This window comes from Pseudorasbora parva, chromosome 2, assembly GCF_024679245.1.
Source record: "Pseudorasbora parva isolate DD20220531a chromosome 2, ASM2467924v1, whole genome shotgun sequence".
Classification (NCBI taxonomy): domain Eukaryota; kingdom Metazoa; phylum Chordata; class Actinopteri; order Cypriniformes; family Gobionidae; genus Pseudorasbora; species Pseudorasbora parva.
The window spans coordinates 35,234,250-35,255,104 of NC_090173.1; the positions used below are offsets into that span (position 1 = coordinate 35,234,250).

General features: G+C 36.9%; 1 protein-coding gene across 3 annotated transcripts in view; it reads right to left on the bottom strand.

Annotated features, from left to right (window-relative positions):
• Positions 1-703: 703 nt before the first annotated feature.
• The window catches only part of nsfa (N-ethylmaleimide-sensitive factor a), a 33,042-nt gene continuing 12,890 nt past the window's right edge, over positions 704-20,855 (bottom strand). Inside the window, exons 2-22 of one of the 3 annotated variants that reach the window (XM_067418016.1) lie at positions 17,092-17,177; positions 14,964-15,063; positions 12,753-12,792; positions 12,490-12,656; positions 12,285-12,392; positions 12,094-12,169; positions 11,845-12,000; positions 11,144-11,343; positions 10,855-11,020; positions 9,783-9,857; positions 9,498-9,685; positions 9,301-9,396; positions 9,027-9,183; positions 6,889-7,022; positions 6,741-6,807; positions 6,354-6,433; positions 6,069-6,203; positions 5,716-5,829; positions 5,177-5,232; positions 4,986-5,037; positions 704-1,741 (exon numbers count right to left, since the gene is read on the bottom strand). In XM_067418016.1, coding sequence (XP_067274117.1) covers positions 5,007-5,037; positions 5,177-5,232; positions 5,716-5,829; positions 6,069-6,203; positions 6,354-6,433; positions 6,741-6,807; positions 6,889-7,022; positions 9,027-9,183; positions 9,301-9,396; positions 9,498-9,685; positions 9,783-9,857; positions 10,855-11,020; positions 11,144-11,343; positions 11,845-12,000; positions 12,094-12,169; positions 12,285-12,392; positions 12,490-12,656; positions 12,753-12,792; positions 14,964-15,063; positions 17,092-17,177 — 2,232 coding nt within the window. In that variant the 3' untranslated portion in view covers positions 704-1,741; positions 4,986-5,006. Of the gene's footprint in view, positions 1,742-4,985; positions 5,038-5,172; positions 5,233-5,715; positions 5,830-6,068; positions 6,204-6,353; positions 6,434-6,740; positions 6,808-6,888; positions 7,023-9,026; positions 9,184-9,300; positions 9,397-9,497; positions 9,686-9,782; positions 9,858-10,854; positions 11,021-11,143; positions 11,344-11,844; positions 12,001-12,093; positions 12,170-12,284; positions 12,393-12,489; positions 12,657-12,752; positions 12,793-14,963; positions 15,064-17,091; positions 17,178-20,855 lie in introns of those variants that run through there. The other 2 variants (XM_067418026.1, XM_067418035.1) reach the window with 2 other exon arrangements.

Consider the following 20,855-nt stretch of genomic DNA (forward strand, 5'->3'; position numbering starts at 1 on the left):
AGTAAACACAGAAACTGGTGAACGGCGGTCTTTTGAATCAGCTCTGACCGCGACTCTGGAAGACTTGGAGTTAAGCTTTTCTCTGAGAAAAGAACAAAGAACGGCACTGAAGTCATTCTTAAAAAGGGAAGATGTGTTCGGAGTTTTGCCGACCGGATACGGCGAATGTTATCTATCAACGAGCTCCGCTTCACCTTTGTTGCTCTGGTTGGTGTAGCGCTATCCAATCGCGTGCAGAGGGAGTTTGAAAGACAACCGTTTATCCCGCCCCTCGGATTGAGCCCTGTCTATGGTGAGTTTCCAGACCAAACATCTTGATGTGTGTCTGGCTCGTCAGGCTAGTGAAGTCTCATTGGTGTTGGAATCAAATTTGAGGACGGACCGTTGTACAAGGTAGCCTATACTCTAAAATATTTCCAGTATTTATACCATAATCATGACAAAGCTGCTTGTTTGATTCCAGATGTTATGTTCTCCATTTCAAAATACGTTCTCAATCATTTTAAACAATATGATTGAGAAAAAATCAAAATAAATGTTTTCTGATTACAGTTCTTGGTCTTTTTTAAGCATTTCGAGGAAGATTATTTTAATACATAATATTTATTTAAATGTATTATTAAGTGTTATATAGAAATCAATGTTGTTGGTTACACTATCAGAGCAATGCAAGGAATATTTAATAGCACAAAAATAAGAACACTTTTACTTGGAGCCTGTTATTTTTTATTGCAGTAACACATTTTTGCATCTGGTCATACATCTCCAATAGTCATAACAGATCAAAGAGCTCTGGACATTGAACACTGGTCACATAAACTATATGAATAAATGGGCAGGCAAAATAAATACATGAAACAGCATATCCATGACTAATCATTTCAAAAACAATAGCTACACACACTGTACTTACACAGATAAATACAGCCACACAAACTAGTTCACTCTGAAGCTGATCTGTAGCCTTATTCATTAAAACACACACACACACACACATACACACACACACACACACACACACACACACACACACACACACACACACACGCAGTGACCACACAGATTATCAATCCACTGTGGAACTGAACTCAAGGTTGTTCCTCAAGTGCTGCCTTTTCGAACACTAGTACAGTCGAGTAGTTTACATATACTAAATATTACCAGCTCTGACACAGTAACTTCAAAACGAAACAAATGAAACAAAAAGAATTGTCATATTTCGAACCTATGTACAATATCAAATAACACTGTGATCTCTATGTTGTTTACTTGTGTCACCACAACACAATCACAAAGGAAGGGCTCTGCGTATGCACACTACAAACAGCACGGCTCATCTTCACTATATACACACACAAACAGCTTTCTCATGTCCTACTTGAAGATTCACATGTTGCATGATATAGATTCAATAGATATGTTCTGCAACCAGCAGCATATGTACAATTTTTATCAGATTGTTTACATCCTCATGGCTCTGAATAGATTGAAACGAATATTCAATAATCAAACAGCGTACAGAAATATTACACAAAGCACAAGACTATATTTGATATTGGTTTGATATGAGGGGACGGCTGTGTGATCGTCGTCAAGTTATCAGTATTGGGAGGTTGTCGTTTGGGTGGAGTTTGCTTGTAGTTGCAGAGGGAACATGCAGAGGGCATCAAGTGCCTCCATTTGAAAGGAACAACATGCGCCCCGCTCTCTTGTGTTCCGTTATTCGTAGAAACCACGATCTCTGCAGAGAAAAGGATGCGGCGTGAGGAGGCTCTGAGTGTTTACGCTGTGGGAGTTAGTGCTGTATGCAGGTTGGTTTTGGGTTTCACCTTGGACCCCTGTTTGGGCACTGTCCAAATTTACAGACAAGCTCTGGCACACAGACTCTGTGACTTTGATAGCTGCCATCTGAAAGTCAATCATTACCAATATTGTTTGTCTAAGAGGTAAAGTCAACATGAATTCAGAATGAACCCTACTACACTGTAAAAAAAAATGTCTCCAATTGAAAATGTTCTAGTGACTGATCACATCTAAATGTTTCAGTTGGCCAAATTGAATTTCTGTGATTTGATGCAATTTAATTCCCAGAAATTCAGTTCGGCCAACTGAGCAATTTAGACGTGATCAGTCACTAGAACATTTTCAATTGGAGACCTGATTTTTTTTTACAGTGTATCTTTCCTAATACACACTCCTACTCTTGACTGGTGAGTCAAAACTTTTATGTTAGCCTTAAAATGCCTAATCCCTCTTTTGTACTTTTACAATTACAATACATTTTCCTATTCTTAAAAGTGTGTGTGAAATAAAAATTCACCATCTTTTAAAAATAAATCATGTTAGGGCTATTGATCTTGATCTTTGTGTGAAACAACAGACTTCCCCAATTATTTCTTCAGTTCCACTCCCATTCCTTTCTTATAAACCTTATATTTGAGGCAACCATGCACAAAATGAAATGTGCACTGTGTAAATTTTAGCAGCATCTAGTGATGAGGTTTGCGAATTGTCACCGCTCAACCCTCCCTTTCAAATCACACAGAGAAGCTACGGTGGCTGACATAGGACAAAGATGTGGTTGCCTGAGACAGCAGAGAGTGACTTGTGCTCTGTAGAGCAGTTTGTCTGTTAAGGGCTAATGTAAAAACTAGGGCTGTCAATCGATTAAAATATTTAATCGCAATAAATCAGACGATTGTTTTTTGCAATTAATTGCAACTTAATCACCCATTTTTATCAGTTGTATTTGTATTAGTTGTATAGGTTTTTAATACTCTAATCAACATGGGTGAATGGAGATACAAATGGCTCATTATAGGTAATAAAATCATAACGGTTCATTATGTAAGGTCTTTATACTCCACTGAAAACATGGATGTAAATGTTACATGTATATTGTTTTGTATTTCTGTCAATAGATCCTCATAAATATTACACATTGCACATTTTCATCAACAACCAAAGAATAGAACCAAGCCGTGACATTATAATACAGGAGAAAATATTTATCACTACTTCTGTTTCTTCTCCACTTAAACTTTCTGGCTAACTTTTAGTATATAATGCCCACTTTCCACTACCCAGTGTTAATGTTTTAGTAATTTCTGGTTTGTTTGAGTGAAGTATTTTTTAAGAAAATGTTTTGGGCCTTTGATTAAAATACCTTTACTCTGCATCTAGAGTTTAATTGATGAAACTTACATTTTATTAATTGATTAAAGAAAATATACACACATTTTTTAATATTAAAGCTGCAGTCCGTAACTTTTTGCGCTGTAGTATTTAATAAACAGGACTGCATGCGTCTTTTGGAAGAACATTGTAGCCGGAGCTACTTCTCTCTGTTTATGTCTATGGCGAGTCACGCAGGGACTGTGCTCCTCCGCAGCGGTTCCTACCAGTCTGGCCTGAAATAGTCCCAATATAACTTATTATAAGTGTTCCATAATTATTCAGGGTAAGACAAAAACATGGTTTGGAAAATTGATTAATGTTGTACATTCTCATATAATTTTTGTAAATCTTGAACACAAAAAAAGTTACGGACAGCAGCTTTAAATTAAACATGCATCAACATATGAAAACTGGTCTTAAAGCTACACTGTGTAACTTTTTTAGTTTATTCTTAGCTAAAAACACTTGGTTCTTTCAAAAATGTAGTCATTAATGTATATTTACTTCTTTCCAGTAATAAATTATTCTCGTAAGTTTATAATGTTCCATTGAAAATACATACGGGTGAGGGGTTCGAGTGCTGGTCGCCATGTTGCCCATCCATCTTGAAAGTACATTAGACAAAGAGGGACATACCCGTAAATTCAAGCTTCGCCTTTCACGCTTTAACACTCGATGGCACTGTGTCGAATGTGAAGAGGGGGACTGCCATGTTAATCTTGGACTAAATTGGCCACCGTAGGAGTTAAAACGAAATCAGAATTGAGAGGAACAGAAACTATTATTCCCTGGATGGTCATATACCTTTACACCGCTAGATATCAAACAGTGTAGCTTTAATAAAAACTCAAAAGAAATACATATATTTTTAACATTGTAAATTATTTTGTTCTATATCCTGTTTCAACTGAAAATGTGTCTAGAAGTAAAAAGAGAATATTTTAGAAGTAAAATGAACTTTTGAGAATGAGTCAACATGAGAACGATCATGTTGACTCAGAATGAATCACTTGTTCATGTAATCTGTGATGATTCACTGTGGAAACGTCTGAGCTCTAGAGGCGCTGGGCAGGCAGAAACATTAGTTTAAGTAAATAAAATGCATCTATGTAATCTTACAACCACATACTTAGTTGTGAGGTATAACATATCAAATAAAGACAGAATTAATCTATTAAAAGTTTGGGGTTGGTAAGATTTGATGTTTTTCTAAGAAGTCTCGCTTAACAAAGCTGCAATTATTTGATTAAAAATACAGTAAAAGCAGTCACATTTCTAAATATTATTATGTTAAATAACATTCTGATTGTCATTTTAAAATGCAATTTATTCCTGTGATGCCAAGCTGGATTTTCAGTGTCACATGATCCTTCAGAAATCATTCTAATAGGACGATTTGACACTCATGATACTTATTATTATAAATGTTAAAAACAGTTGTTCTGCTTAATATTTTTCTTTTGTGAATAAAACGTTTAAAAGAACAGCATTTATTTTAAAAGATAAATATTTTGAAACATTACGCATCTTTACTGTCACTTCTGATCATTTTAATGCATCCTTGCTGAATAAAAGTATTAATTTAAAAAAAAAATCAAATCTGACCCCAAACTTTTAACGTGTAACATAATAATGCTTAAAGCACATATAAAAGCACATGAACACAGACATCAGGTTCTAGCTTGTTGCTACAGGAAACTTTTTTGGGTTCTGCATCTTTAGGGTAAAACCAAGGATCAAGATATGTCAAAGCAACTACTCTGATGGCTCTAAAAGTACAGCACACTTAGATACCATAACCCCCTTACCATCAGTTTTCATGGGGAGAGTTAAATTCGGATGTGATTGTTTTCATCCAACCTGTCAGTTCACAAAATCAAATGCAAAACCTTAATACCTGTGAATTTAAATGAATCAGGTTTGTGATCCAGTGAGTGTGTAGCAATACTGCTTTTAAAAGACATTGTTGTAACATATTATTGTAATGGCAAGTACTCACGCTCCCTCATCTTTCAGCAGAGAGAGGAACTTGCTGACTCTGTACGCCTGATCCATCTGAAAAGAGAGTAAACACAACATGCTATAAATAAGCTTTCATTTTCGCTATGTCACGAGATGAAGTGAGCCCATGAGATTGCTGGACAGTTAATGCTGCTTTCACTTGCTATCGGAATTACCGTAAATACTAGTTTCCTAGTTAAAGAATTGGACACGGATGCCCTCTAAAGTCCAATTTTGAATGTGAGAAGTGAAAAGGAGGACATTTCTGATATCATGTGATGTAGTGTGTTATTATTATGTGCATGACAGAACAACAGCTATAAAACGCATTGCAAATCAATTGAATTTTTTAAACCATTGGAAACTGAGCACATTACATTTCTAGCCCAACTTGAAGAGATAAAACAATAAAGCGTAGTTGCTAGGTTGATAGCTTCTAGTAGAAATGAACTTAATGGGTTTGGGTTACTCTTAATGCTTCACAATTTGTCTTGCATCTGTCTGAGGTAAACAACAGCACAGTCCACCGAGGCTTACCTGCAGAGACATCTCAATAAGCATCAGAAGCTTTTTAATGCCAATCCACACTCGTTTTCCTTTTACATGCTGGGCAATGGTGGTTCTCTCAGCATCCGTGAAGCTGCCCAGGAGCTTGTAAACAACAGAAAAAAAGGTAAGTAATAAAAACCGTTTATGCAAGTAAATCATTTAGGAACATTGTGCCAGCATTTTCAGTGGTTAAATAGCACCGTCTACTGGCTAATACTGAAACAGCTTCTATTATATATTTTATTATTTTTGCTGTAATTTTTATTTTCTATTTTCTTTTATAGCACTTTGCCTCGGCACCAGTTGTTTTTTTGCTTTAAAACTAAGGATGCTGTTCTCACTTCTAAGGCTTCAACCAAATGGTCCCCACTGGAGATATTTTGCACATGGATGGTGGTGCTGAACGCATCCAGCATCTCCATCTCCTGCAGCACATCTTTACGGCTGGTGGTACCGATGATCAGCAGCTTACGGCCCTTCAGATCAAAAGAAGAACACCAGACGTGTTATGGCCATTATCTAACAAGCTTACAATATGTAGATAAATTAATTCAAAGACAGAAAAAGAGTGATACACATTTACAAATGCACATAAATGACCCGTATATGAAAACATTATAACTTACATGAGGTGGAGTCTTCTTCAGCAAAACCAACAGGGCCTGAAGAACTAGGTTGGAGAATCGAGGACCAATCGGCACGTAATCTGTTTCACACATGATTAATAGTGTAGCGTTAATAGTGTAAAATAATGTAATAGAATTAAAAGTGATTTCGACAAGCAACAACACATTTTTAAAACCAGGGGCTTCACCACTTCAGCACACAAGTTTATGATCTTACTTATGCATTTGTTTTACCAAATGCATTTCAATGTGGGAGGGACAATAAAACATGTGCTTGTTAACTTTAGCTGAAGTTCAGTTAAAATAATTTTTATGTTCTTTTTTTGTCAGTTTCCCCAGCTACCTTAAACAAACAGAATCAACTCATTTAAATAAAGAAAGTCTAACCTAACAGACGCTCAATGTCATCAACCACCACACAGCTGAGCTGAGACTTGTAAGCATCGTCAAATACCTGAGAAGAAAATTTTAACAATTTGAACATTTTTGTGGGCAATGTTTATATATTATATTACTAAAACATGTTACCACTAACCTTCTTGATTGCCTGGCATTTGGAGATCTCTGAGAATCCAATCATCTTGTCTGGAGAGCAGATCTTAATGAACGGGAACTCCGAGTCTTCTGAGATTTTGGCAGCCAGGGCTGTCTTTCCACTATGAGGAGGTCCTGAGGCCAAAAACAAGATGTGTCAGGATTGAATAGTGTGCAGCACTGCCTGTTGGTTCTGAAAGCATTTTTCCCCATAGGGATATTAAACAATAGCCTTTGTTAAAAAGTTATAAACCATGAACCAAGTCGATCAGCTACGGGGTGAATCACAAACGCTACAAACTTTGAATTAAAGCAAAACAAGATATTGAAAATTGGACAAAAAAACAAAAAAAACAAAGGTACAGGACTGTGTACTTAAGTGTTTTAGTAAGGTAAAGAACTACAATCCCATGAAGCATTGCAAACAGTATAATCAAATTATGACAGTATCAAGGTGGCAATATTTTGATTACTGAAAACCAAGACATTTAGCCAGGCAATGCAAAAAAGTTATTTCAGGGAGGTACTGAAGTCATTGTTACAAACTGTACACCGTGCAAGATCGTCATAATTTTCAACGCTTATAAAATGTATATGGCGTAAAATGTGTCTTATACTTTCTTTTTGGGGGGAACTCTCCGTCTGGCATGGCGCTACTGTTTCTAGATACAATTAACTGATTAATTTGGTTTGGGGGAAGAGATGAAAGCCCGCCCACACTGACAATTGATTGGTTGACTTACTGAAACAAGCCAATCAGGATGCTCTCTGTCTTACATGTAGATCTCTTGTCTCACATTGCTCTAGAGTCCGGGAGATTTGAGCTAATTTATATATACAGCGTGGTGATCAACTCTCAGTGCTTCGAGGGAGAGGGCGGAGCTAAAGATCTATTTTGGAGCATGTTGACATTTTCGACTCTCTGATTGGTGAATTGTCTTTACAGCATCATGGGTAATGTAGTTTTCACCAGGAATTCCACTGCTTAACACTATTCTTTTAAAAATTAGCTGAAATAATGTGGGCTGAAAGCTTCAGCAAAAGCAAATACCATGAATTAACAAGCTCGTAGCTCACACTACATGGTTTCTAAGTTATTGTTCAATTTTCTTATGGAGAAAATGAATAGAGTTTTTACTTCCAGAATCTAAATGTTGGATACGATTTCTATCAGGGCTGGACTGGTAATCTGGCATACCGGGCATTTTCCCAGTTGGCTGACGCACTTTGTCCAGAAAGTAATGAAAACATCATCAAAGTAGTCCATATGTGACATCAGTTGGTTAGTTAGACTCTTTTGAAGCGTCGACAATACATTTTGGTCCAAAAATAACAAAAAATACGACTTTATTCAGCATTGTCTTCTCTTCCGTGTTCCTCAAATAAATATTCAAAAGGTCATGATTCAAAATTCAGATTGCGTGTCAAACTGGCAAACTGCTGAAATCACGTGACATTGGCGATACGAATCATGAATCAATTTGCTGAATCACGACTGTTTGAATCTTTATTTGAGGTTTCAAAACAAACGCGGAAGAGAAGACAATGCAGAATAATGACGTATTTTTTGTTATTTTTGGACCAAAATGTATTGTCGATGCTTCAAAAGAGTCTAACTAACCAACTGATGTCACATATGGACTACTTTGATGATGTTTTTATTACATTCTGAACGTGGACAGCAAGTGGGCATACATTTACATTCAAAGGACAGAAAGCCCTCGGACTAAATCTAAAATATCTTAAACTGTGTTCCAAGGATGAACGGATGTCTAACCCTTTAAGGCCCCAACCCCAGCAAAAACATTCAAGGGGAACTCATGGGCTGGGTATGCCAGGGCCGAATTTTAGCCCCAGTCCAGCCCTGATTTCTATGAAATAGTGTACAGCTAGGTAAAATACAGAGGTTATCCCACCATATATATATATATGGCCTTTTTTTGGATAGAACAGTATTCAGAACAGATAGGAAAGTACGGAGTGGACAGAGGGGAACAGGCTGACAAAGGGAATTAAACTCCTTTTTGTAATGTTAGTATAAAACATTGTGAGAAAATCTTTTACAAAACATCCATATTAAGTTATTCCTACTTGGTGAACTTGTTCAACATATGTTCGATGTTAAAAATGCAAAGTCACCCTCAAGAAGCATAGACACCAGTGGGGTACGGTCACTGTTTTTAGTCTGCTGCACCAGCAGCTCTCCGTCCTCCAGCACTCGGCTCACTGGATCACCCCACTTAATGATGCCGTTCATGATGTAACAGGAATAGTCTTCCTGGTTAGTGCCAAAAGCCTGACAAGGGACAAAATTACATGATTTCGCTTGAATAATTACTACAAATGACTCTTTGAACTCTGAAATCATTGTGCTCTTGAAAACAAGCAGTTCTTCAACAATGCAAATACTTACAGGTTTAATGTCGTTATTCAAGGACGTCATGAAATCTGTACGAGTGACTTGTAGCTTTTCTGCTCGCTCCATGTCCACCTCTACAGTAGATGTGGCCTGGAATCAAGTTCAACATGAGTTTAGGTCTTTCAAATAAGGGAATTATGAAAACATATCCCTGATAAAGAATGCTCAGACCATTATACAGTACTCTGCACCTTAATGTGGCGGTTCATGGCTGTCGACTGGGCAGCTCTGACCAGGCCCTCCAGCTCAGCTCCACTGTAGTTCTTGGTCTCAGCAGCTAGTTCACTAACATCCACATCAGTAGAAAGGAGGTTAAACTCTCGCATCTTAGATGTGTGAATGTTCAGGATCTGAACACGGCCCTTCTCATCTGGCAAACCTGGGTGATGAAACAAACAAATAGGTGAGAATAAACAAAGATGGAGAGAGTGTTAAATATTTATTTTTGAACAAAAGGCAAGTCTTAGAGATCCTACCAATTTCCATTTTTACTTCAAATCGGCCAGGTCTCATCAAAGCTTCATCAATAAGGTCAGGCCTGTTAGTCATGCCTTTTAGATAAAGATAAAAGCACAGGTTAGAGAAGAAAAAAAAGCTGATAATTATATTAGATTAAAAGCGACTTATATTATGCTTAGAAAAAAACCTGACAGTAATCTAATAAAAATAATGATAACATTATTACTATTGCGACTACAATTTTTTTTATTAATACTATTATGATTATCATCAGTTTCGTTAAATTTTAACTTTAATAATAACAATTTAACAATTTTTATAAAACTGAAGAAACTGTTTTTAGACCATAATCAATATTTTATTTAAGTTTATTTTTATTAGTAAAAATCTTGATTATTATTATTATTTCTATACAATATTAAAAAGGCTATCATTTAAAAATATTTAAATTATATATGATTATTTAAATTATATTTTAATATTTATATTTATATTTAATTATTGCCACAATTCAGCAGTGTGAGTGCCCGTGATCACCACTAGAGGGCACTCCAACCCGGACTGTCATTCTATCATAGACTACATTACCCATAATCCTTTGCCCAGATTCATTAGCGTTCACTGTTTACACATTTGTCTCCTTACCTCATCAGTCATTACCTCTGTCTATATATTCCTTGTTCACTCTGTCATTCATGGCAAAGTATTGTTTAGTGTAACAACTGCATTTCTGAGCGTTTTCGCTGGATTCTTGTCGCTTGGTTTTGGATTTCTTGGCTGTTCTGTGGATTACCTCTTTGCCTCTCTCTCCTGTCTTGTTTCCCTGATTGGACTGTTTACCTGTTATGACCTGTTGCCTGTATTTTTTGCCTAATTATTAATAATAATTAATAATTATTATTATTGTTGTTATTATTATGTAATATAGCATTATAATTAATGTTATATTTTTGGAAAGTAATAATTTTTTTTCATAAGTAACATCAGATTTGCAATAAACTTGGAATTTAGTAATAAAGGTTTATCGCAATGATAGATTTAGAGTTCCAACTAAATACCACAACAAACAGAAGAGCTGCTGATCTTTACCGATGACGAGGATGTTGTTGAGTTGCTCCACTCCATCGATCTTTGACAGGAGCTGGTTAACCACAGTGTCGTGCACACCTGTGCTGCCGGCACTTGTACCACGCTGTTTACAGATAGCATCCAATTCATCAAAGATGATGATGTGCAGACCACTGTTAGCGCCCAACTGCACACAAAAACGGACACATAATACAGACAGAGAACATAGTGTAACACACTATAGTACAATAATATATTGCGTGGTGATGACTGGAGTCTATGTGTTTGAGAACGCCTTTTGTCGTCTCACCCTTTTCTGTTCCTCCTCAGCATCTGCGAACAGTTTCCTAATGTTGGCCTCAGATTCACCCACGTACTTGTTGAGGATTTCTGGACCATTGACTATCTTTGGCTCTCTGGCATTCAGCATCTTACCGATCTGTCTGGCCATCAGAGTTTTACCACAGCCAGGAGGACCAAAGAGCAGGATGCCTTTCACATGCTTACAACCTGCAGAAGAAAACAACTCGTTTACAACAGACAATCCCCAGAACACATTATCCACAATCAATGAAATTAAATATACTTTAATGTCCCTTAAAGGGCTATTTGAAGTGGACTTCAAACACCCAGCATTTAAACAGACTTGATACATTATAAAATTATACATCACATAATCATTCACACAATACATTTCAAACGCATAAAAATAGTTAGCGCGTCACTGATCCATATTCAACAATCTGATTGATACCAGCACAAAATAATTTTTAAACCTGTTCCGTTTATAGCGGAGAACTCTATACCTTCTTCGAGAGGGTAAGAGATCTTAATAGGGGTAAAGTACATGCTGACGGGTCATCGCATAAAATCCTTTTTGCCTCATTCAGAGTGCATTGCTGGTATGCATATAATGCATATGAGTAATGACAAATGTCAACATAAATGAACTTGGTGAATGGATGCTTTTTACAAGATAACATCAAAATGTAAAGTAAAGGCAACGCATACCCATCTGCTCCACGATGTCTGGAGGAAAGACTCGAGAGGCGAAGGCCCTGCGGAAGATATCTGAGAACTCCTTGTCTAGACCACCAATACCCATTTTCTCAAAGTTCCATTCAGGGTTAATGATCGTCTGACGGGATTCTTTGGTCTTGGCCTTGCCTGGTGAGCAGGAAGAGTAAGATTTAGTGCATAGTTACAAGGCTGTTTTTATGGCAGTGATGAGAAATCATTTTCAAGTGTGATAAAACTCACCAACTAGAGTAAGAGATGAACTCTCTGATTTTTCAAAGATCACTTGACTGTTTCCAATCAACAGACCAATATCAATCTGTAAGGTTAGATGTCGCAACAAAGGTTAATAAATTGTGTATCCAACTTACTGGAATGTTATTTTTTATATGACATTAAAGTGCTAATTTAGTACTTTTTGTTTTCTCCAATACCTTTTGCTTTTTGCCAGATGCTTGTTCCCCTTTCAGTATGCTGGAGTCCATCGCCTCGATGTCCTTGATAACTAGGCCAAAGAGTTTATCACAGAAACTGAAGACCAGCTATGACAGGAAAATCACAAGACAAAAAATCAGCATGTATAATTAAACATCACATACCCTTTACTATGTTTTTGAAATGCGATTCTGAGATTCTGACCTGCTGCCCCACAGAGAAACCCTGACTGTTGAAATGCTGGATAAACTCGGCAGCCATTTTGTCCGAGTCATAAGGATTGGAGTCGGTGCTCTTCTTCTGCAGGAAGTCAATCTCAATGGTCATGGCACCAATGCACTGCTTGGATTTGTCAAAGTTGTAGTTGGCCACTGAAATAAGGAAAAACGTTTTTGATGACTTCTAACCACTGATCATCTAAACATTGTTTATTTGTTGCAAATATTCCTCTGAAGCAATGTACGCACCTTCTATTTCTTGTCCAATGGACAGGCCTGCCCATTTCCTCTAATAATAAGAATGAGAAGAATATTAATAACAATACAACAATAAAATAACATTGCACTATGTCTATAAAAATACAAGAAACTATCTGATTATCTGTACTTAAAGAGATAGTTCACCCAAAAATGAAAATTACCCCATGATTTACTCACCCTCAAAACATCCTAGGGCTAGGGGAATATGACATTTTCCTTTTAGACGAATCAGAGTTATATTATAAAATGCGTTGTAAAGCAAAATATCTGGCTTCCAGCATGACCACCTTCCATATTGAAATTATGAAACAAGTTTTGAACTTCAAGAGGCATTGCACTTTCTTCGTAAGTTGAATATGGGAGCCGGTCTGCTGGAAGCTAGATATTACTTAAAGGGGGGGTGAAACACTCAGTTTCAGTCAATCTCATGTCAGTCTTGAGTACCTATAGAGTATTATTGCATCCTTCATATCTCTGAAAAGTCTTTAGTTTTATTATATTTATAAAAGAAATATGGGCTGTACCGAGTCTTTCCGGAAAAAAAACGAGCGCCTGGAGGCGTATCGTGTGGGCGGAGCTAAAGAATGACGAGCGCGCAAAGTGGTGACGTCCTCAAGCGCGGAGAAACTCATGGCTATCGATCTCAGCTAATAGATATATGATCCAGAATCATTCGGAGGCTGAAATAAACTGAACAGGAGAAACAGCAACAGCAGGACGTCCATCTCTGTGGTATGTACTGTATTTAGTGGCCTGTCAACATTTGTGTGTGTTTATGAGGACATGATTCGGTTTATGGACTATTGTATGCGAAAAAACCTTAGCAGTAGCAAGCAAAACGGTTTTGCACGTCAGACTAGTGTAACGTTATACAAAGAACAACAATGGAGTAACCGTTAGCGCATTTGAATGACGAAGCACGCGATCGTGTCGTTTACTGATGTTTACTCACGCGACGATAGCCAACAGCACAGACATTTGAAACAGTTTTACTCACCGGCTGCTTCCAAAGCAGGACCGAACCTTTATCGCTGGGACCGCTCCGTCAAAAACACACTTCTTTGGTATGATTTGGTGAAGTCCTGTGACAGCAGTGAACAGTGGAGATCCCCTTTGCGACGCGACTGAAGCGATGTTGTGAAGCTTCCCGTCATTTCTGCGTTCATATCGGTTTAAATGCAGCGCTGCCTTCCCGGAATGCTGTGCTGAAGCGTTGAAGTCGCTCGACGTCACCCATAGGAATAAAGTGGAGCGCGGCGCGGACTATAACAACCACTGGATCTGCAGCTGAGAGAGTGTTTATGGGCGTGCATTTCCTCTCTCGCTCTAGTCACGCGCGCGCGCACCCTACAGGGAGAAGAGCCCGTACGGCCCATACAAGGACCTTCCGTTCTATTAACGTCAAGCCGAGCCATGATCGAAAAAAAACTCTCTGAAACTTGTGAGAAACCGGAAGGAGTATTTTTGACACAGAAATACTCGATCAAACGTCCAGCATTAGTTTTTGAAACTTTGTCTATGTTTAGGATGGGAATCCAAGTCTTTAACAGTGTAAAAAGCTCAGTATGCATGAAACAGCATTTCACCCCCCCCTTTAAGTACTTTACTTACTTACTTTACTAAATATTTACTTAGGATATTTATCTCACACAAACCCATCAATTCGCCCCAGAAGGCCTTTATTAACCCCCCATGTGGATTACTTTTATAATGGATGGATACACTTTTGTGGGCTTCAAATTTTGGGCTGCCATTCACTGCCATTATAATGCTTATAATGCTTTTTAATATAACTCTGATTGTATTCGTCTGAAAGATATACACTTAGGATGGCTTGAGGAGTACAGTGAAAATCAATATTTTTGGGTGAACTATCTCTTTAAAATAAATGATGTCATCATTTACACACCCTCATGTTGCTCCAGACCTGTATGACTTTTTTTTTTTTTTTTTTTTGAGGAACATAAAAGAAGATATTCTGGGGAAAATATGTTTTTCATACAAATGAATGGAGACCAAAGCGGGATGGTTATCAGTGTATCTTCTTTTATGTTCCACACAAGATAGAAAGTGATACAGGTTTGGAACAGCATCTCTTTAAATTTGTTCAGCTATTTGTTCTTTGGGATAAAATGTTGTATTTGGAGTGTTTGCTGCTGTTTGTGTTACAAGTAAAAGATCTTGGCGGTAATCCTGCACCTGTGGCAAACTGAAAGCGATGGTTCCAGGAAGCACAGAGTGGTGACTCTTCACTGTAAACACAAACTTGTGGGTGGGTGTTGTCCTCACAGTCACATGTCTGGAGAGAGATGCAGAAAATATTCATTTTTTATTGCAAAAATAAAAAATAAATAAAAACAGGTTGTTTAACATAAATTGTGGTGACTTTATATCTGTAAACATTATATTAACCTGTAAAAAGGCAGTTTTCCAGTCAAGTACACAGCACGTTTACAACTGCACCAATCCTAAAACACCATAATCTGAGATTAGCGTGGGATTATATGTGTGACTGGCAATGCCTCTTTTTTTAGTAGGGTTATGTCACATGTCAGTTCATTCAATTCTATATATATATATATAAGTATTTAGTCAGCCACTAATTATGCAAGTTCTCCCACTTAAAAAAATAAGAGAGGCCTTTAATTTTCATCATATATACACTTCAACTATGAAAGACAGAATAAAGAAAAAAATCCAGAAAATCACAAATTATGGTGGAAAATAAGGTATTTGGTCACCTACAAAAAAAGCAAGATTTCTAGCTCTCACAGACCTAGACTGGCCCCTAGACTCAGATGGGAACGTAACACCTGTGGTCGAGAGAATCTTTGCAGTTGCAGCTTTCAAAATAATCTCTCCCTCATGTGAACTGAACTGACAGGGACATAGATATGACAGCGATGCTGAAGCTCATTAAATATGCAAATCTTATCCAATCCTAGCTGTGGGCGTTTACTTCCAAGTCTCCAGTGCGGCACGCCCACCAAAACCCAGCGTTCAGGAGAGAGCCTCAAAACCAGTGTAGAAAATAGCCTATTATTTATGTTTTTAAATGTAAAAAAACACACAAATGTCATTAGTTGACCTTAGACAACAGTAAAAAAAAAAAAAAAAGTCAGTCCATGACTTTTTTAAAATAGAAAAAACATTATTTTAAATTGTGATAGTTAATTTTCTGTATTTTTGCTCAAATAAATGCAGGCCTGATGAGCATAAGAGGCTTGTTTCAACAACATTAAAAATAGTAATGTCTCCAAACTTCTGACAGGTACTTGTATTATGCAAAAAAAAGAAATGTTTTAATGAAATGACATGAAATATAGTATATGCCAATTTACATCACACATTAACATCAATATGCCAACACCAACCCACACAAATCAGCCCTCATGCTGTGATATTCTTGGACATGTCACATGTGGCAGAGGCAGGAGGCACTGCGGCAGACCCTGTCAGGATCAGTTAATGTCTGGACTGATTCAGTATTCCAAGGACACACACATTTGAAGCAAAATCACCAGCTCTGCTTCTGGAGCAATATGAAACTTTCTCTACAGTGTTAGATGTACACACATATGATAAATTCTCAAACAGATATTGAGTACTTCATGTTGCATAATATAAAAAAAGAATCCACAAGAAATGCTTGGTGGGCTGTGACAAAAGCTTTGTTTTTTATTATTTTGAATGGGCATTATTTGCTACTGGAGTTTATTGTTAGGAGTAATTTTTATAATAGGAGTTAATTTTCTAAATCCATTAGAATATAATACTGTCACATGTATAGTCGGTTTCCTTTGTGTTTGCACTGGTCACATGTTCCTTTGTTAGTTTCCCGCCACTTATCTGTCTTCTTGGTTAAACTCATTAGTTAATTCTGTTCCAGGTGTGTCTTGTTTATTATCTCGGTTTCTTGGTTCCCTATTTAAGTTCCTCTTGTGTAATCACTCCTTGTTCCAGTCTTAAGTCTGATTTGTGGTGTTTTGTGTTCTGTTCATTTATTCTTAAATAATTAATTTATTTAATTTATCCTGCCCATCTGTTTGGAAGTTCTGAATCTCTGTATCTTTGCTGCACTACACACCGTGATAAATACTGTTATCACATAGGCAGTATACATATAAATACGTATATCACATATTTATGTTGTTTTAATTTCTTAGCTATTACAAACCTACAATATTAAATATTATATTTACAATAATCCTAAAGTGCAAAGACATTTCTTTTCCTAAAATGCAAACTACCATTTAATTAATAATTTGTTCAGCTTCCATGCACCGTGACAAAACTGTGAAGGTCTGTGGTGTGGGTGAATACTCACTGTCCAGACTGCAGGTCTTTCTCACTAACTACTGCACAGTTCGTCAGTGACAGCTCATCTGTCGGGCATCGCGCGGCTTGCATCGTCTGCACAGACACAAATGATGATGAAGAGAGCGAGTAAGATGGCGAGAGGCAGAAGTTGGCCTCACATGAAAAAGAAGTCTGGCCATTGAAGTTGAAGCTTAAAGGTGATGTGTGTAATTTCTGGTTAAAGTTAATTTTCTATTCACTTAATATGCAGAGAGAGCTTTAAATAAGCCATTTATCATAGATTCCCCAAAGAGGCTCAGAGATGGTTTTGAAACATCTCTATATTTATTTGAGTAGCTTGACAGAACAACATTGGCTCAACCAATAAGTGATTTTGGGGGCAGGAGTATCTGTTTGCCTGACCAAGGGCGCTTAGGGGGAGACTTCAGGGGAAACCTGTTGGAGAACTGTCATATTTACAGTTCCACTTGGTGGCACTAGTGCCACGGAAATTACACACTTCAGCTTTAATTTATGCATCTTGCTATATTATCTCACTGGGTGTCATTTCTCATGTTAATAGATCTTTTCTCTTCATGAAAAATTTAAGCCCCACCATATGATGGAGTTCCCTCGATTCTCTGTGGAATTTTAAAAATAAACCCCATGGTTTAAAATAGCAAGATGGAAAGCTGTTTCTACTGTGCAAACTGAAAACTTGTCCCAACATTGAAAGAACTGTGATTGTTCTTTTAATGATCTTACAAGACCTCATCTAATCATTCCCTCCAGCATCACATGCATCATGTTTTATTGCAACAGAGATCCTACAGACCCCAAACCAATAACACTTTATAGGACATAAACAGTGTTAGATAACAGCAGATGAGACAATAAATAAAACGGCCAGGGAACAGTAGCAAAAATATAATCATAAATGAATCTGCATAAGAGCGCCAGTCACCTAATGTGTTAAGCATAGGTAAATGAGAAAAATAAAAGACAAATAAATAATTTTAAGTAAAGACTGACTTAAAGCTTTATTTGTTCCTTCTTTGGTTGTAGAAACCAACCAAAGGACCAAAAGTAAAACAGACTACAACAGAAAACATAACAAGAAGAACTTATTCAAAAGCAGGGCTGCACGCTGCTCCCATCTGCTTATATGAAAAGAACAGAGTGCTACAGAAAGACTGAACAAGAATACAAAACTTCAGTGAAAACAATTAAAGATTTAGAGAACAAAAACTAGTGTTAGTTAAAGGCACAGTATGTAAGTTTCCCCCCTAGAGGTCGCTTATTCAAAACAATAACAAAGGTGTAGCTTGATGACGCCGTGAATGAGTGTGAAATCATGTGATTTTATCGTCTTCACCTGCACAGCTGATGGAAAGGAATCCGACGGGATTCAGGCAGAAATAACGATTGTGGATGAGCTAATGTATTAAAGGTGCGGTAAGTGTTATTTCAAAATTGTTTTACAAAATGGACTTGGGCCGAGTCCAATAACAAAGTTGTAGCCAATCAGCAGTAAAGGGCGTGCCTACTTATGATGGTGAGAAGAGAGTGCTCGGTGCAAGTCATTATTCAAAAGAGTAACACATGACACACGACAGACATTAGCTGAGAACTAACATATGCTGGCTTTTGCTTCGCTTGTTTGTTCATTTGCGACCGTATTGTGGCTCACTTCTGTGATGATAAAGACCCATTCATTTCAACAGCGTATGGAGCATCTAAATGCTCTCAATGTTTGTTTCAAATGTCAGTTTACAAAATGTGTCCGACAAGTAAGATTGTATACTCCTTATATATGTTTGTTTCCTAACCCTATATCAATTTTGATCTTGATTCAGTATCAATTCCTATGTAGTATATAGCTTACTGTACATAATAAGAACAAATTTGTTAGTCTTAGCACTATTTTAAATGTGTCTTGGGTCAAATTATATGTGCTCGCATTCATTAATATTCACTTATGTGTGCTTATATAAGTATCATTAATTATTAAAAATATTAGGATGCAAGTTATTAATGGTTTAAAATTTCACATTTAAAAATCTTGTTTTATCATATCTAAGACTGCAAGTCTGCAAGACTGCAATACCTTTTTGAACTAGATTAGATACATGTATATTTATTAAAGAGCCATAAGGCACCTACTGGGTAATTGCATTACAAATGAACTTTTTAAATTTTTAAGCCACAAAATGACTTTAATTTGTCTCTTTGAAGTGGAATATTTAACCTTAATTACTACACTAATTATAATATAAATGAGAAAAATATTAGAAGAAAAATATTTTAAGTGGTCATTAATTGACAATAATTATTGCACAAATAGTATTTCGTACCAAAATAACTCCTCAAAATATTCAATAAATATCATTGAACTTAAATATAGAACATTCATTTAATTGAAAAATAGTTAAGATGTATGGTCACATTTGACCAATGAGTATGAGCGAGTGTGACCAATTAGTAAGGAATTCCTGAGGGGGTACCTAATGTTGCATCTCTATCACTCTCCATAATAAAACGATCCTGTAAACAGGGTTGACTTAATACACACTATGCTGTACTGTTAACCAAAACTTGCTGCAAACATCTGTATAGTGAAACTGTTGTGTATCCGCTTAAGCCATTCAAAAGCATTGACACAGCGCTAGAAGTATTGAGTGTTCATGAACCACATGACTGCGCGCGCCGCCGGGAGACGAGAGCATGTCGCAATTCTGTTTTTCAAAGCCTCTGGCTTAAACGTTATGCCACATTAGCGCCAAAATGCTATTTATTGTTTGAATTTCGCATTTAAAAAAATTAAAAGCTTTGCTTGGTTTAATATCAAAAGCAGGTTTGGCAATTTGGCGTAAGATTGAGTTGGGCAGAGTGAGAGCGTGTGACAGAACCCTGAAAGTGTGTCTCACGCCAAATGCGTGAGAGCTGGCAACCCTGTCCCCCTCCTTCTTCCTTGAACTTTGTTACAGTTGTGTAACACTTACATTTACATTATTTTATTTTATTCTAATAAAACAGCCACAAGTGCTGAATTATTGCTCATGCTCGGCTGCCAACTCGCACACATTCATTGTGAGACTCCCGCAATTGACACTGTTCCACAAATCCATTTTCTCACACAGTGGAAAAACATTGCGGAGCAAAGAGGATACTGACAATGCATCAACAGACAATACACTTTTGATATAAAACAATGTCTCAGCTTTCAAATTCTTATTACAAAATTCAAACAAATGTGGCATGACAAATCGCTGTAGCGCCTCAGTTTATGCAGCAAGTGAACCGATCTGTTTCTCATTATTTCTAGCTATAGCACCAAATAAACATAAATAAACATCTTAAGGTATTACAGCTTCAGTACAGCTTATTCAAAAGTATCATTTCTCATGTAATCGTTTAAAGTGTTTCAACTGCAGAAGGATGTGAATAAAACAGCTTATCGTAAACAATGTCACGTTAAGCCATTCAAAGATCATTTAGCATGTTAGTTAGCTAGATAAAAATTTACTCTAGAGAGGAACGTAAAACATAAAAACTGCAGTAAGTTAATTGTATAAGTTATTAGTTTTAATATTTAATAATAATAATACTAGCTGACAGGTTTCCCCGTATGTTTACAGCATGAGTTGAGGGATTTGTTTCCTTGAGAAAAATTAACCCTACTTTAAGCCCTACTCTACCTGACATTTAGTCAAATGAATCACTATGAATCAAGTTCAGAATCCAATTGAAAGTTTATGAACCGAATGACTCCCATCACCCTCTGACAATTCT